At 33.4% G+C, this 19,154-nt stretch overlaps 1 protein-coding gene across 3 annotated transcripts in view; it reads right to left on the bottom strand.

Annotated features, from left to right (window-relative positions):
• Positions 1-389: 389 nt before the first annotated feature.
• CACNA2D1 (calcium voltage-gated channel auxiliary subunit alpha2delta 1) overlaps positions 390-19,154 on the bottom strand; it is a 482,485-nt gene continuing 463,720 nt past the window's right edge. For all 3 annotated transcript variants that reach the window (XM_047752036.1, XM_047752037.1, XM_047752038.1), the window contains one exon: positions 390-4,489. In XM_047752036.1, coding sequence (XP_047607992.1) covers positions 4,373-4,489 — 117 coding nt within the window. In that variant the 3' untranslated portion in view covers positions 390-4,372. The remainder of the gene's footprint in view (positions 4,490-19,154) is intronic.

Genomic DNA, 19,154 nt, shown 5'->3' with positions numbered 1-19,154 from the left:
GAAATATTTAAATGTTAGATAAAATATGTACATTTCAGTTAGTCTAACTTGTTTCTATTTTCCCAAGGTCTTTAATGAAATGTGGGAATATCACTTTTGCCGAGAAAAAAAAAATTTTTTTTACATAGTTAAAAGTCCAGTTTAATAAGTTCCTAAGTGATTTGATGGCAAAAGCATGATTGAGAAGGGTCAGAGTTACGCAAAGGAGTTGTGATGACATTTGTTTGTGAGTTGAGGTTTGTAATCGGAAAAGCACTTTGGTAACTCCCAATGTTATTTCCACAATCTAGCATTCTCTCCACTGGAAGGCTTGCTTCTTAAACTAGATGTATGACGGAGACCTCTGTCTCATTCAACTTGATTTCAAATAATTAAATAATCAAAACTGGTGACTTTAAATGATAAACTTTTATTCTGAATATACTGTTTTTGCACAAGATTTAACACAACATTTTCTGGGATTATAAATATTTTTATATTATACAAATTTTTACAAAATGTTTTTATCAGGCTAGTTAATTTCCACAAAAGTGTCAAGAGAACATAATAAAGGGGAGAAAAGATCTTTTGTTCACAAAGCCATTTGGCCTTTTGCATGGATGCACACTGAGCATTTCAATAAAAGTATCCCTAATAGCATGATCCAACAATCATACAGCACAACAGAAAAGACTGCTTTGTCAGGTCACACTGTAAACTTGATTGGCATCTATACAAGACAGTATCCCATTAGTCTCAGTAGAATTTCTTTGAGTTACTCATGTGAACTAGAAATAAAGCACATGAAGCTGTTGGTAAAGGTTGCCTAAAACTTTAAAATGCTGGAGTTTTCTCAAGAAATCAAGAAATTTCATACTTTTGCTTTGTTAGTTTGCTCTTTACAGAAATGTGCACGGAATATTAGCAATAGTAACATTTTGCTATGGGAAAATAACACATATTCCAGATAATTGTAAAATATTTGAAATTGTGGGGAAGTGAAGCAATCATTCTATGCTACACATTAAAAAAAAAAAAACATGACATCCTTTTTTTTTCCCCCCACTAGGTCAGACCCTGTACCTCTAGACACTTTAATGTCAACTAACAAGATTAATGGAATAGTTTAGGGTTTTAAATTAAGACATAAAATGTAAGCTTTGGTGGAGAGAAATATTTAAATGAGATGTAAAATACAAGAGAGCATCAAATAAGCAAGTAACACTTGGGTTGCAAAGGTCACTTAAAGGGATACTGCCTATTTGAACCCCATAAGGCCAGTTTTAAAGTTCACAAAGGGAATATTATAGGAAAACTTACAAATGGCAGCAACAACTGTCTTTTTTTTTTTTTTTTTCCAAGATAAGCAATAATGCCTCAAGCATTAGAAACATGAAAAAAGATCATACTAAAATCTTATAGGCCCGGGACCTAAAAATCTCTTCAATCAAACTTGCTAACTATGTCATGTTAAAAACCGTTACAAATATGGACCACGATTGGTGTTTGGCAGTAATGCTGGTTGTTCAAATGAAAAAAAGATAAAAAGAAACCGTTAATGCAAAATTCATTCTTGTTACTCAACACTAGAGCAAGACTTACTTTAATTTTGTTTTAGTGACAAACTACATTAATCTTCATGAGCACAGCAAAAATTAAGCAGAATGAGTTTAAAAGCTTTTTTCTTGATCTCTTGTACTCTTTAGTCTTTGAAAATCAATACTTATAACAGTCTATAAGTTCCTACAAACAATTTGAACTCACAGAAGAATCCTAAATTAAATATAACAATTGCATGGGATGAGTGTTACTGTGTTTCAAAAAAGTGTGATAAATGCATGAAGACCAGTATTAGGCATGAGAACAACTTTTAGTCATCGTATTCTTACCCAATTTATTACCATGTATGTGGTTGTCAGAACAGATGTTTATAACAGAAAATAAAGTCAAGAACCAAGCATGTAAATATATTTTGATGGCAAATGAAATCAAATAGGACCCTGCCAAGAGATGCCAAGTTTAACTGTGATAAACATAACGATGTAGTTGATGAAAACATACTATTTCAGTGACATTAACCATGAAAATATATTTAATAGATTTTAAAGATAATTTTAAGGTAGTTTGTTGTATGCTGGAAGCAATTCAGTTGTTTCAATGTGCATCGTTTATATACACAAACTAACATAATTTCATATTTTGATATCCCCTTCCCAACACTTTCATGATTTAAAATATTCTAGCAAAAGTTAACAATGTTTTAAATATTTAATCAACAAACAACATGATTTAAACATACTGTTACTAGAGTGAGAAGTTCCATATTTTTTTAAATCACTTTGGTGTTTTCTAAAATGTCAATACCAGTTACAAATGAGACTACAAAATCACAAGGCGTTAGAAACGGTAACTGATGTCAACTCTTAGAACAATAGTTGGCAAAGTGATTCCATATTCCCCCCCCTCCATTTTTAAATAAAAAAATATTTTAAATAAGGAAATGTACACAAATGGTACCTAGGGATATTGGTGGTGGTGGGGAATTACAAATGTATGCAAAGCTAAAAACAAAACAAATATATCTTTTGAACTATGCTAAAGAATTTGCCATTATCTTTGATATATGAAGCATATTAAAGCATGCTGGATAATGTTAATAAGATTTTTACTTAAAAATGGTATATAAGAAAATTTCCAGCATAGACACACACCAATATTTGGCATGTTCAAAAACAGAACAAATACATTTTACCATTAAAAATATCTGCATACTTCCCACCTTCGGCAGAATTATTCACTATAATTAGTTACACATTCATTGTTTTTACCCTTTCTTCAAATACTGTTTACTCCCGAAAATAATTTTTAAAAGCATAAATAAACTCTGCAGCCATATTACTCTATAATGAAATACCTGATTTACTACACTAACGGTTTTCACTAATGAGGCTGTATAAAAACAATTTTGATTATTCACAATCAAGTATTCATGTGCATACATATAGATTCAAGGTTTCCTATTTGTTCAGATTATTGTAAAACCCTCATCTAACTGGATGGAAATTTTGGTCAAATGATCACACCATTTCAAACGGAGGGAACGAAAGTGGCAGCAGCAGCAGAAAATCTGGAGTTGTATGTGCTACTATTCAAAGGAACAAAGAGGAAACCTAGGATGAATCTTCATTGAGAACATATATGTACTCTTCAAAAAATAAATGTGTCAAATCTGATTTATGTACTTAAAATATCTGTACATAGGTTTTCAGGCAAAAGCACGAATCTGTATAAAATCCATTAATTCCCATTTTACCATTTACCTGATCCAATCATTCAGCATTTACATTGCACAGTATATTCAGAGTAGTTTAATGACATTTTAAAAGATGACTTAAGTGCATTACACTGCAAGGTTCAGATTCTCACATAACAATAATGTCACTCAGTTAACTTTTCAATGGACTATACTCTACAGTAAGAGAAAAACAAACTGAAAGTTAAAATAGCAGCAGCATCATGCAAAATACCCTTGGTAACCAAAGTTCATTTATCACAAGAAAAAACATTTTCCCTCCCCCCAACAAGCTTTTCTTAGAGCATTTTGAAATATCTGGCTAGCACTACAGAACTTTACTGTGAACAAAAAGAACATTACATCGAAGCATTTATTAAGGGCTCACATTTATGAGGACATATGTCGCATATTAATTTTACCCTCAAGCACCTTTAGTTTAATTTCTTAGTTATTATTTTCAAACAACCAATTAACTACCCCATCAAAACTTGGTCATCATTTGTGTTATATTTTTGGCAAAGAAGCCATTCTTCATAAGGCATTTTATTCAGGGCAATTTTTTTTTTGTAGAAAATAAGCCATTATTTCTATTTTGACAGATTACACCAATGTTAATTCTCTCTCTCTATATATATATATATTTTAATAATAACTACTCCAAGCAGGAAATAATTTGTAGCAGAATTAGTGAAGGAAAAAAATGACTTTTTTTTTCCCTCTAGAGATTTTCTTGGTAAAAGGACAAGGATTGCAGCAAGTCAAAATCAAGACAATTTGCGTGATTCATACACAACTGTGTGGGGAGCCCTTTTACATGTAATCACCAACAATGCAACAACAAATTCTCAAATTTTCCAATAGAATAGATATAGAATTTTGCTCTGATGTTATACATAGATGATGCAGCATTCACACAAGTTTCAGGATCTGACACCCTGACATGCAGCCAGTGGGTGCCTTATGAGTCTGAGATTGATGCCATGGGATGGGCCCAGCTAGAGTTCTGCTGATTCTGCAGTTTACCCTATTTTAATGCAATTGAGGGCTCCTGTTCTGGCAGGGTTTGAAGTTTAATATGCAGATTTGGTTTTAGAAGGGTCATAACTGGTAGTGTCTGCTGCCAGATAAAAGCCAAAGTAAAACACACTGGATTCCGAAGATGGACCACAGGGAGGGATTTAATCCAGAAACACCACCACAGTCGGTATAATCCTCCTAATAGAAAGAAAACAAAAAAGAAAAATCCTGAAAAATATTTAGTAAAACATCTTTGAGAGCACCTCATGTTTAGTCCACTTCTGAACTCACCTTATAAAGCTGCTTTAATTTGAATCCAGATAAATTACACTGTCCTAGATTTTACTGTTCAATAACTTTGGATTAAGCAATTTTCCCAGTACCATTTAAAGAATGCTTTACATTTTTAGTTGTAGATTCTCATGATTATGAAAGAAAATAATAAATGCTGTTTGCTATACCAATGTCTAAATTAAAAAAAAAACTTTCTTTCATAGTATCCAATATTCTTAGATATTTATACATACAAGACATGAAAATAAAATTTAACAGTTTATTTTATAATTCTCAAGAATTATGATTTCAGCAGTTATGCTCAATAAGGCAAAGTTTGAGACTGGTAAAATAAATAAATTTGAGAAATGAACTTCCATTTTCCATATCCTTATATCCAGTTTCAGAAGTGAATGCATCATGCTGTACATGGAGCAGCTGGAGCTTCATCAAGAATTAAAATGAAAAATAATGTAGCTGAACCATAAATGAAAGAATACTCTGAAAACATATATCCAAAATAAAGAGCTAATAAGCTAGCAAGAGAGGTTTGTTTTGTTTAGAGAACCATGGATATAAGCTACAAATATGCTCATGTGGATCTTCTACTGTCTAGCAGGCTCCCTGCTAACAGAATTTTTCTGTCTTTATTCCTAGCTTCTGTATTCTGTAACACTTTCTACATTCTTTGATTCTTTTTAAATGTATTGAATTTCATTAAAAAATAAAAACCGTCCTATCCCAAGACATAAAAACCATTGGGTATAAAGAAGCCACAAAGATATATTGTACAACATGGGGAATGTAGCAAGTATTTCATAACTAGAAATGGAGTAAAACCTTTGAAACAGTGAATCACTATATTGTACACGTGTAACATAAAATGTTAATACATCAACTGAACTTCCATTTAAAAAAAAAACAGAAAAACTCCTTCCTGTTTTCCTAAACATCTTTTAAGAATTCACTAATCCAAGGCTTATCTTCCAGCAATCAAAATAAGTTATATAATAAAATAAATTTTCTATTCAGAATAATTTTATAAAGAACCTTAGTCTCCCTAAGACTAAAACACTGGTGTTTTTTTGCACACTAGGGTTTAAAATAGTGCCTGCCATCAAATTCTTTCTTTCTTGAATTGTATTTTAAGGTAGCAGAACAGTATTAAATGGAAGCATGAGAAAAAAAGAATCTATTAAGAAAAATTTTATTTTGCAAATGCTATCTCCTAAATTTAAATAGAATCACAAAATAATGATTGAGTCCTTATTCATCTTGACTTTTCAGAGGTATTTGACAATGTAGAATATTCTCTCTTTGAAATTAACAAAATTATAAGATATTTAAAGTGCACATTGTGGTGATTTAATATACCTAACATTGTATAAGGATCCCCCCATCAAGATCCTTAATGCATTCATCATCTCATATATTTATTTATTGATTTTTCCTTTGATGAGAATATTTGTTTTATTCTCTTAGCAAATTTAATTTTACACTGTTATCAACTATAGCTACCATGTTTTGTTAGGCTCTCAGATGTTATTCATCTTATAGATGAAAGTTCATATGCTTTTGTCAACCTTTCTGTATTTCCCCTGGCCTCTGGTAACCACTTACATACTTGTATAAATCAGAATTTTTAAGATTCCATCTGTAAGTGATTCCAGTAGTATTTGTCATTCTCTGACTTCCTTCACTTAAAACATGCCCTCACAGTCCATCCATGTTATTAGAAATAGCAGGATATCCTTCCTCATGGCTGAATAATATTCCATTGCAGATACACATTACATTATTTTATCCATTCCTCAATCAACGGACACTTAAGTGCAGATATCTATTTAATATACTGTTTTCATTTCCTTTGGATATATTCCCAGAAGTGGGATTGCTGGATCATATGGTAATTCTATTTTTAATTTTTTGAGGAACCTCAATATTGGTTTTCATAGTGGCTGGCACCAACTTACATTCCTACTAACAATGTTTAAGGATTCCCTTTTATCCACATCCTTGCCAGCATCTTACGTTTTTTTGGTAATAGCCATTCTAACAGGCTCGTGGTTCTGATTTGCATTTCTCTGATGATTAGTGATATCGAGTATTTTTTCATGTATCTGTTGGTCATCTGTGTATCTTCTTTATAAAAATGTCTATTGATAGACTCTGATCATTTTTAAATCAGATTTTTTGATATTAAATTGTATGAGTTCTTAATAAATTTTGGGTACTGGGCCCTTACCACACACATGATTTGATATGCAAACATTCCCTCCCATTTCATGGGTTGCTTTTTAATTTTTAAATGGGCTGTTTTTTAATTTTGTTGGTTTCCTTAGCTGTGCAGAAGCTTTTAAATTTGATATAATCCCTCTTATTTTTTGCTCCTGTTGCCTTTGCTTTTTGTGATAAGTCCAAAAAATCTTTACCAAGACAATGTCAAGGAGCTTACACCTTATGTTTTCTTCTAGGAATTTTATGGTTTTAGATCTTCAAGTCATTAATCCATTTTGAGTTGATCTTTGTGTATGGTGTAGGATAGTGCCCCAATTTCATTCTTCTGCATGTGGCTGTTCAGTTTTCTTAGCACCATTTATTGAAAAGACTTTTCCTAGTATCACATATTGAAGAGACTATTTTTTCCCCAATGTATACAGTTGGCTCCTTTGTTGTAAATTGACCATATATGAATGGTTTACTTCTGGGATCTCTATTCTGTTCTATTGGTTTATGTGTTTTTTATGCCTGTGATATACTGTCTTGATTAATGTGGTTAATATAGTTTCAAATCAAGATGTCACGCATCCTGCTTTGTTTTTCTTTCTCAAGATTTGGACATTTGGGTCGTTTGTAGTTTCATATATATTTTAGGATTGTTCTAATTCTGTGAAAAATGCCATTGAAATTTTGATGGGGAATGCAATCAATCTGTAGATTACTTTGGATCATATGGGTATTTTAACAATGTTAATTCTTCTAATCTATGAACTCTGAAAATTTTTCTACATGTCTTAAATTTCTTTTATTAATGTTATAGTTTTCAGTGTGTAGGTCTTTCACCTCCTTAGTTACATTAATTGTTGAGTATTGTATTCTTCTTGATGCAATGTAAATGGAATTTCTTAATTTCCCTCCCTTTTTTTTTTTTGTCTTTTTGTCCTTTTTAGGGCCGCACCAGCGGCACATGGAGGTTCCCAGGCTGAGTCTAATCAGAGCTGTAGCCGCTGGCCTAAACCAGAGCCACAGCAACGCGGGATCTGAGCCGCATCTGCAACCTACACCGCAGCTCACAGCAACGCCAGATCCCTAACCCACTGAGAGAGGCCAGGGATCAAATCCGCAACCTCATGGTTCCTAGTCGGATTCGTTTCCACTGCACCAGGATGGGAACTCCTAATTTCTCTTTCTGATAGCTCGTTACTACTGCATAGGATTGATCTTTGTATATTAAGTAGCTATCTTGCAATTTTACTGATTTTGCTTATTAATTCTAATAGTTTCTTGGTGGAGTCATTAGGACTTTGTATGTATAATATCATGTAATATGCAAATAGTTCTAATTCTTCTTTTCCAATTTGGATGCCTTTTATTTCATTTTATTGCCAATTTGTTCCACATAGAATTTCCAGTACTCTGTTGAATAAAACTGGTGAGAATAGGCATCTGTATCTTGTTCCTTATCTTACAAGAAAAGTCTTCAGCTTTCACCATTGAGTATGTTAGCTGTGGGCTTGTCATATATGGCCTTTTTTAGTCTTGACGTACATTCTCTCTATATCTATTTTTTTTAGTTTTTACCGTAAATGGATATTGAATTTAGTTAAATGCCTTTTCTACGTCTATTAAGATGATCATATGTTTTTTAGCTTTCATTTTGTTAATATGTGTATCATATCAATTCACTTGTAAATTTTTGAACAATCCTTGCATCCATGGAATAAATCCCATTTGATCATGGTAATGACCATTTTAATGTACTGTTAGATTATGTTTGATAATATATTGTTGAGGATTTTTGCATCTATTTTCATCAAGAATATTAGCCTGTAATTTTCTCGTAGTGTCATTGTCTGGTTTGATATCATGATAAGGCTGACCTTGTAAATGAATTAGGAAGTATTTATTCCTTTTTTATTATTTTTTTTGAAGAGTTTGGAAGGACAGGTACTAATTGTTCTTTGATGGTTTGGCAGAATTCACCCGTGAAGTAATTTCATCATGGACTTTTGTTTGTTAGGGAGTTTTTGATAACTGATTCAATTTCTACATGATTCAAGTCTTAATAGGTTGTACATTTCTAGGAACTTTGCCATTTCTTCTGGGTTGCTGAACTTTTTTGGCAATGTTAAAACTGTACTGCAGTCTCTTCCTCCCTTTAAGTCTATTAATATTTTTTAATATATATATTTTGATGCTCCTATGTTGGGTGCACAAATATTTACAAAGGTTTATATACTCTTGTTGAACTGACATCTTTATCATTATGTAATAACCTTGATTGTTTATTACAATTCTTATATTAAAGTCTATGTTGTCTATAAGCACCCCAGCTTTTCTTTTGGTTTCCATTTGCAGAGAATATCTTCTCCCATTTCAGCTTGTGTATGGCCTTAATGGTGAAATAAGACTCTAGAACACAACATGAAATCTTTTCTTTCTTTTTTTAAAATCCATTCTGCTATTCTATGCTATTTGGAGAATTTAGTTTATTTAACATTTAAGTAATTGTTGATAGTAATTATTATTACTAAAATTTTGTTAAATTGTTTGAAAATTTCTTTGTTCTTTTCCTCTTCTTGCTCTCTTGTGATTTGATCATTTTCTATAGTGACATGCTCAGATTCCTGTCTCTTTATCTTTTGTGTATCTACCATAGGTTTTTGCTTTGTAGTTATATTTGTTAGACATTTAATATGTTTTATGTAAGCCTCATAACTTAATAACAAGTTCAAATGCATTCATTCCTCCATGTTTTGATTTCATAATTTATATGTTACTCTGTATATTCATTATCCATTAACGTATGTTATTTTCATATATTTGTATTTTAACATTCATTCTAGATAAATGATTAACCTACTATCATTACAATATTAGATGATTCGAATTTAACCATATATTTACCTTTACCAGTGTGATTTATACTTCCATAAGCTTTTGTTACTAATTAGTGTTGTTTTACTTCAGATTAAAGGGGTGCCTTTTACATTTCTTATAAGGTCAATCTAGAGGTGATGAACTCAAGGTTTTTGCTTGTTTACAACTCTTTGTTTCTCCTTCAGGTTAGAAGGACAGTTGTTGCTGGGTAGAGTATTCTCAGTTGGCAGGTATCTTTTAGTACTTTGAATACATTCATGCTCACACATTCTGGTGGAAAAATATTGGTAGCCTTAGAGGTAACCTTGTACATAATAAGTTGTTTTTCTTTTGTTCCATTTAAGATTGTCTCCTTGTCATTTACTTTCGATAATTTAATTATAATGTGTCCTTGTGCGGATCTCTTTTACTTTAATTGAAATATACTTGAAATATAACATTGTGTACATTTAAAGTGTACATGTTAATTTGATAATTTATCTATTGTTATATGATTGTCATTGTTACACCTCTACCACATTATATAGTTGTTCTTTTTTAGCAGTTGGAGTAATTAATTTCTAAGCTCTTAGCAAGTTTGATGATAATATAATACTTGTCTATATTCAAAGTACTGTGCATTTGCTCTCTAGGGTTTATTACTACTTATTGCAAGTTTGTATACTTGAACAACATTTGTCCTATCCTCTACCCACCATTTACTCTCTGTTTTTATGAGTTTGGCTTTTTAGATTCCACTTACAGTACTTGTCTTTCTCTGCCTTACTTAGCATATTGAGCTCAAGGTCCATCCATGTTGTTGCAAATGGCTAATGTCCTCCATTTTCATGGCTGAAAAATATTACATTGTGTGTGTCCATGTGTATATATATGTGCATTTAAGTGTGTGTTTAGTAAATCCCACTTGTTTGTTTATTGGCTGATAGACATTTATGTTGTTGCCATATCTTGGCTGTTATGACTAATGCTGCAATGAATATGGGGGTACAGATATCTCTTCAAAAGGCTCTTTTCATTTCCTTTGTATATAAATCCATAAGTGGAAGTGATGGATCATATGGTAGATTTATTTTTAATTATTTGAGCAATCTCCACTGTTTTCCACATTGGTTGCACCAATTTACATAAAAATGTTCTCTTTTATTCACATCTCACTAGTACCTGCTGTCTCTTGTCTTGATGATAGCCATTTTGACAGGTGTTAAGTGATAGCTCAATGTGGTTTTGATTGGTATTTCTCAGATGATTAGTGATATTGAGCATCTTTTCATGTACCTGTTGGCCATTTTGATATTTTCTTTGGAAAAATATCTATTTAGTTTTCCTTCCCATTTTTTAGGTGGATTTTTTTTTTGGTCTTTTTTAGGGCTGCACATGGGGCATAATGGAGGTTCCCAAGCTAGGGGTCAAATCAGAGCTGCAGCTGTTGGCCTATACCATAGCCACAGCCACAACAGATCTGAGCTGCATCTGTGACCTACACCACAGCTTGGCAATGCCAGATCCTTAACCCACTGTGCAAGTCCAGGGATTGAACCTGCGTCCTCATGGATGCTAGTCAGATTCATTTCCACTGAGCTATGATGGGAACTCCTGGTATTTTTTTTTCTTACTATGCAGAAGCATTCAAATTTGATGTAGTCCCATTTGTTGGTTTTTGCTTTTATTGTTTGTGCTTTTAGTGTCATATCCAAAAATCATTGCCAATACCAACATTGAGGAACTTAAGTTTTCTTCCAAGTTTTATATTTATCAGGTCTTATGTTTAAGTCTTTGATCCATTTTGAGTAAATTTTTGTGAACTGTGTAATATAGGGGTCCAATTTCATTGTTCTGCATGTGTTTATCCAGTTTTCCCATCACCATGTGTTGAAGAGACTATCTTTTCCCTATTAGGTGTTCTTGGCTCCATTATCAAGTATTAGTTGACTGCATAAGCAGTGATTTAATTATGGGCTCTCTTCTGTTCTGTTAGTCTTTGTCTATTTTTATGCCAGTACCATAACTTCTTAGGATTACTGAAGTTTTGTAGAATAGTCTCACATCAGGGTGTGTGATACTGCTGGCTTTGTTCTTTCTCCTCAGGAATGCTTTGGGTATTTGCAGACTTTGTCACTTCCTATACATTTTAGAATTTTCTTTTTCGGTTTATGTGAAGAATGCCATTGGTATTTTGATGGGAATTGTGTTGAGTCTACAGATGACTTTGAATAGTATAGACATTTTCAGAATATCAGTTCTGCTGATCCATCAATATGGAAATCTTTACATTTTTTTCTTTGATTTCTTTCAGTAATGTCTTGTAGTTTTGATTGTACAGAGCTTTAACTTCCTTGGTTCAATTTATTAGGTATTTTTTTTATGCTATTATAAAGGTGATGGTTTCCTTTTTCATATATTTCATCCTTAGTCTACAGAAATGCAACTTATTTTTGTATGTTGATTTTTATATCCTATATCATTACTGAAATTGTTGATTAGTGCCAAGTTTATTGGTGATTTTTGGAATTTTTTATATATAAAATCATATGTACAAAGAGTGACAGTTTTACTTCTTCCTTCACTGTGAGGTTGGAGGTATTCCCTCCCCCTCACTTGGTTTTGATGTGTTTGGATTCCTCCTATTGTAATTCTCTGGGTTTCCTGAATTTGGATGTCTGTTTCTTTTTCAAGGTCAGGAAAGTTTTCTGCCTTTCTCTTTTCTCTACATGGGACACTATAAGGTGAATTTTGGCTGGCTTGATGTTGTCCCCTTAGCTATCTATCTTCACTATTTTTATTCCTTTTTCTTTTTGCCCCTCAACTGGATGAATAACTGACCTGTTTCTAAGTTTACTGATAGTTTATTCCATTTCATCCAGTCTGCTATTTGAGCTTTTCTCTATTGATTTTTTTTAATATGGTTACTATATTTTTCAGCTCTGTGACTTCTGTCTGATACTTTATTGTTATTATCTTTGTTGAAATTATAAGTTCATGCCTTGTTCTTCTGACCATGGTGACCATCTTTATAACCATATTTTGAACTCATTCTTTTTTTTTTTTGTCTTTTGTCTTTGTTGTTGTTGTTGTTGTTGCTATTTCTTGGGCCGCTCCCGCGGCATATGGAGGTTCCCAGGCTAGGGGTTGAATCGGAGCTGTAGCCACCGGCCTACGCCAGAGCCACAGCAATGCGGGATCCGAGCTGCATCTGCAACCTACACCACAGCTCACGGCAACGCCAGATCGTTAACCCACTGAGCAAGGGCAGGGACTGAACCCGCAACCTCATGGTTCCTAGTCGGATTCGTTAACCACTGCGCCACAACGGGAACTCCTGAACTCATTCTTATGTCAGTCACTCTTCTCTGTTTCATTAATATTTGTTTATGGATTTTTTTCTTTTAAAACATATTTTTCTGTTTTTCCATTTTCCTTGACTCTCTGTGTTATTTTTTGCTCATTAGATAAAAGAGCTACTGTTCTCAGTCTTGAAGTGCCTTTTCCTTCTTGGTTCCCAGTAGTTGAGAGTGGGACCATATCTGTCAGTGTCCCAGTGGGGAGGATCTCAGTCAGCACCAGATGTAGGCTGATTGGAGGCTGAATTCTCAGGCAGAAGCTTTCAAAGTATACAAATCAGACCTCTTTCAGAGAAATACCGAAAGATGGGCATTTCTATCTGCTTCCTCTGTGCTGAGTCCTGAGGGGATAGCCAATTGAGAACTGTTTGTTTGCTATGGTCCCAGGTCCTTTGGTACCTGTGAATGCCAGCCCTTCTGGCTACCAGTGCCAAGTGATAAAATGGATATGTCCTTTGGGTAGCCACGTCAAAAGCCAGGAGGCCTGATGTATTCACAGGCTTCTTTTTGGGAGACACCAGTGACTACAGTGGACCACAGGGTCTCCAGGGAAAACTGTAGTAACCCCCTAAATGTGAGCTAAATTACAAGGCTTACCATCAGGAAATAACTTTTAAAGTATGCAAATATCCTCTGTCAGGGAAAGATTAGAAGGCATTTCTCTCTGCTCCCTCTTGTATGAGCTTTGGGAGGACAGCCACAGGGAAATCTGATATAGACTTGTGGGTCTCTTGGACACAAACTCCACTAGGCTTTTAGAGCTAAGAATTTTGGGGGTCCATCCCTAAGGTCTTAAAAACTTGGGTGCTAGATGTTCAGTTCAAACCCCTCACTGCTCAGGGGGGAGCTGGGTGTTGTAAATTCTCTCCTGATTTTAAGTTGCTATGTTGAGAGAGGGGTTTATGGAGTTTTTCCTACTCATTTGGATACATTTTATATTTGCCTAATGTATAGGGGTTGCTTAGCTACCTCCTAGATTATTTCCTAGACTGAACCTCCTATGTCACCACCTTAGACCAGAAACTCAAAAACTCATACTTTTATATTTTCTGCCCTGAATTCTCCTGACCCCCCACATTCACTGATCATTACCACCTCTCTTTTTGTATGTCTCAGAAGGATATCAGAATTGCCCACAAATATTATTAGCTGTGTACAAATACTATTCTTTGAATGAAAATTCTAGGAGTAATGGATCAGTTCAAACACAACAAATCATCTGTGATTCCACCCTTTTCCTCAAATCTAATCTATCAGCTTGTTCTAACTCTAGTTTCAAAATACATCCCCAAACCTATTACTACGTGATGTCCAAGTTTCCATCACTTCTTGGCTACAGCATTGCTAAAGCTGCCTCACTTGCCTCATTGCTTCTACTCTTGCCTTTTAACAATTTTTTTTTCTCCAAAAGGAGTTTTCTTAAAACCATAACTCAGATGCTTTCTTGAAATTTCTCAGAACAAAATCCACATTTCTTACCAAGACCTACAAAGCCATATGTTGTCTGTAACCTGGCTTCCTCTCCATCTTCATTTTTGAATATTCTTCTCCCTCCCCTCAGGACTCATTCTACTTCAGTAACACTACCTTTCTCTGCAATAGGTGTTTACTATTCAAGACCTTTGAACTTCTTCACTTTGTTCAAATACCTTTCCCTCTAAGTATGGTAATCAAATAAAAAATAGGGTGCTGAGTTATATTTGAATTTCAGATAAAAAAATCATATTTTAGTATAAATGTGTTTTAAATATCTCATGCATAAAAGAGTGACTTGATACACAGTAGATGTACTATAACTTGATGAACATTAGCAGACAAACAAGACCCATTGAGGTATGAAGGATATATTTTGTTCTTACTAACATAAAACACATTTTTATGTTCTATAAATGAGTTATAGAAAGAAAAATATTCTCTTTGGCTACAATTCTACTGTGTTTATTTTTATATTTTTCGTGATTTTGGGGAGGGGATTATTTCCTCTGTGTGATGATGAGATATGTCTGTTTCAGTCTGGGAGATGGTTACAAATAAGTTATATGGAGTCCCTGAAGTGTGCATGTTGACTCACAGTGAAAAATCTGTTCCTTCACTTTCCTGATCATGTTTTCTCATGTGTTTTGCATGGGCAACCATATTAACCAAGACTTAAAATTATTCTATGAAAGTGAATTATGAGTTACCTTCTAAAAACATTCTAAATCACAAATGCATAGATGTGGGAGAAACCTCAACATTTTTTTCTATCTCAAAGAGACCAAAACCCCACTAACACCACAACCAGATAAATCAGTCTGATTTTTAAAGATTACTCTTTCAGAAAATAAGATTGGTACCTTGTTTCAGTCTAAAGAGTAAAAGGGTACAATGCCAATACTATATGTATATATTTAAAAATATGATACTATAATATACTATCAATATTTTAAAATATGATAGAGTAATTTTATTTGACTTCCTTGTAAGGACTTCTTTCAAAATACTCTTAGTGGAGAAATCCACTAAGAGCTACTTATTTTTTTTTCCTTTTCCATTACTCTCTAAAAGAAAAAAAAACAAAAAACAAAACAAAAACCTAAACCACAGATATTCAATATTTTGCCACAAGGATTACTTTTTTAAAAAAATAATTTTTATTCAGTTTTGGAGTATCATTGATTTACAACATTGTGCTAGTCTGAGGTATACAGCACAGTGACTCATTTATATGTATATGCATACCAATTCTTTTTCAGATCCTTCTCCTATATAGGTTACTACAGAATATTAAGTAGAGTTCTTTTTACTATAAAGCAGATCCTTGTTGACTATTTGTTTTATATATAGTAGTGGGAATATGTTATTCCCAAATTTCTAATTTATCCCTCCCTCCACTTTTCCCCTTTAGTAACCATAGTGCACTTTCTAAATCTGAGTCTTTTTCTGTTTTGTAAATAAGTTCACTTGTATAATACTTTTAGATTTCACATAAATGACATGAAGTTTGTCTTTGGCTTAATATGATGATCTCTAGGTCTATCTATGTTGCTGCACATGGCATTATTTCATTCTTTTTTATGGTTGAATAATAGTCCATGGTATACATGTAACACATCTTCTTTATCTATTTCTCTGCTATTGGACATTTAGGTTGCTTCCATGCCCTGGCTATTGTAAATAGTACTTCAGTGAACACTGGGGTGCATGTATCTTTTGAAATTATGGTTTTCTCCAGATATATGGCCAGGAGTGGGATTGCTAGAACACATGGCACTTCTATATTTAGTCTTTTAGGGATTCTCCATACTGTTCTTCATAGTGGTGGCACCAATTTATATCCCCACCAACAGGGTAGCAGAGGATCCTTTTTCTCCATACCCTATCCATCATTTATTATTTATAGACTTTTTGATGACTTTTATAGACATTCTGACTGATAGGAGGTGATAACTCATTGTAGTTTTGACTTGCCTTTTCCTATATATTTCAATATATAGATTAAATCTTCAATATATACATATTGAATTGCATGAGCTATTTGTATATTTTAGAGATTAATTCCTTATAGGTTGCTTTGTTTACAAAGATTTTCTCCCATTCTGTGGATTTTCTTTTCTTTTTTAATGGTTTCCTGTTCTGTGCAAAAGCTTTTAAGTTTCATTTGGTCCATTTGTTCATTTTTTTTTCCCATTACTCTAGGAGGTGGATGAAAAAGATACTGCTGCAATTTATGTCAAAGGGCATTCTGGCTATGTTTTCCTCTATGAGTTTTATAATATCCAGTCTTATATTTGGGTCTTTAATATATGTTGAGTTTATTTTTGTGTATAGCATTAGAGAATGTTCTAATTCCATTCTTTTATTCATAGTTGTTCAGTTTTCCAGCATCACTTATTGAAGAGACTGTCTTTTCTCCACCATATATTCTTAACCTCTTCATCATATATTAATGGACCATGGATGTGTGGATTTATTTCTGGGCTTTCTATCCTGTTCACTGACCTATATTTCTGTGTGTGTGTGTGTGTGTGTGTATGTGTGCCAGAACCATACTCTTGATGACTGTAGCTTTGTAGTATAATCTGAGGTCAGAAGCTTGACTCTTCCAGCCCTCTTTTTCTTCATCAGGGTTGCTTTGACTATTCAGAAGTCTTTTGTGTTTCCATAAGAATTTAATTTTTTTTGTTCCAGTTCTATGAAAAATGTCATTGTATTATGGTAGTGTTTGCATTGAATGTGTAGATTGCCTTGGGTAGTATAGTCATTTTGACAATATTGATTCTTCCAATCCAAAAACATGGTATATGTTTCCATCTGTTTGTGTGATCTTCCATTTATCAGCATCTTATACTTTTCAGTGTACAAATCTTTTGCCTCCCTAGGTAGATTTATTCTTAGGTTATTTTATTCTTCTTGATGCAATGGTAAATAGGATTGTTGCCTTAATTTCTATTTCTAATCTTTTGTTTTTAGTATATAGAAAGGTGAGAGATTTCTGTGGATTAATTTTATATCCTGCAACATTACCAAATTCACTGATGAGCTCTAGTAGTTTTCTGATAGCATCTTTAGAATTTCCTATGTAAAGTATCATGTTGTCTGCAAACAGGGGCAGTTTTACTTCTTTTCCAGTTTGGTTTACTTTTGTTTTTCTTCTCTGAGTGCCATGACTAGGACTTCCAAAACTATGTTGAATAAAAGTGGTGAGAGTGAACATCCTTGTCTTGTTTGGGATCTCAGAGGCTTTCAACTTTACACTGTTGAGCATGATGTTAGTAGTCCTTTTGTCATATATGACATTTATAATAATGAGGTAGCATCTCTCTATGCCCAGTTTTTGTAAGTTATCATAAATTGGTGTTGAATTTTGTCAAAAGCTTTTTTGTGTCTACTGAGATAACCATATAATTTTTATTCTTCAGTGTGTTAATGTAGTGTATCACATTGACTGTTTTGCAGATTTTGAAAAATCCTTGCATCTCTGAGATAAATCCCACTTGATCATGGTATATGATCTTTTAAACTTACTGTTGTATTCTGTTCACTAGTATTTTGTTGAGGATTTTTGTATCTATGTTCATCAGTGACAGTTTCTTCTTTTGTGGTATCTTTGACTGGTTTTGGTATCAGGGTGATGGTAGCCTCACAGAATGAGTTTGGGAATGTTCCTTCTACAATTTTTTGGAAGAGTTTCAGAAGGATAGTTGTTAACTCTTCTCTAAATGTTTGGCAGAATTTGCCTGAGAAGCCATCTGGTTCTGGACTTGTTTGTTGACAGTTTTTAATTATAGTTTCACTTTTGGTAATTGTGATTGGTCTATTCATATTTTCTATTTCTTCCTTGTTCATTATTGACTTACAAAGACTGTTCCATTTCTTCAGGTTGTCCATTTTATTGGCATATAGTTGCCTGCAGAAATCTGTCATGATTCTTTGTGGGTTTTTTTGGTGTCAGTTGTTACTTCTACATTTTTCACTTCTAATTGTATTCATTTGAACCCTTTAGCTTTATTTCATATTGAGTCTAGCTAAAAGTTTATTGATGTTGTTGATCTTTTAAAAGACTTTCCCATTAGACAAGCTTTTGTGCCTCCCATAGGTTACTGGTATTGCACTTTCATTTTCAATTGTCTCTGATGTTTCTTGATATCCTTTTAATTTTTTCAGTGATCTACTGGTTGTTTAGTATCATATTGTTTAGCTTACATGCTGGTGTATTTTTTCCTTGTAGTTGATTTCTAATCTCATAGCCCTGTGTCTGAAAAAGATGTCTCATGTAATTTCAGTTTTTGTTAATTTACTGAGGGTTTCTTGGTGGTCCATGATGAGATCTCTCCTGGAGAATGTTCCAGATGCACTGTACAGGAATGTGTATTCAGTTGCTCTCAGAATGTCCTATAAATATCAATTAAGTCCATCACCTGGTGTAATGTGTCATTTATGGGCTATTTCTTTATTGATATTCTGTCTGGGTGATCTGTCCATTGATGTAAGTGGGGTGTTAAAATCCCCTACTGTTACTGTCAACTTCACATTTTATGGCTGTTAGCAGTTGCCTTATATACTCCTGTGTTGGGTACATATAAATGTATAATTACTGTATCTTCTTCTTTGATTGCTTGATCATTATGGAGTGTCCTTCTTTGTCTCCTATAACAGCCTTTACTTGAACG

Source organism: Phacochoerus africanus, chromosome 11, assembly GCF_016906955.1.
Source record: "Phacochoerus africanus isolate WHEZ1 chromosome 11, ROS_Pafr_v1, whole genome shotgun sequence".
In the NCBI taxonomy this organism is placed as follows: domain Eukaryota; kingdom Metazoa; phylum Chordata; class Mammalia; order Artiodactyla; family Suidae; genus Phacochoerus; species Phacochoerus africanus.
This window is presented reverse-complemented; position numbering and strand designations above follow the sequence as displayed.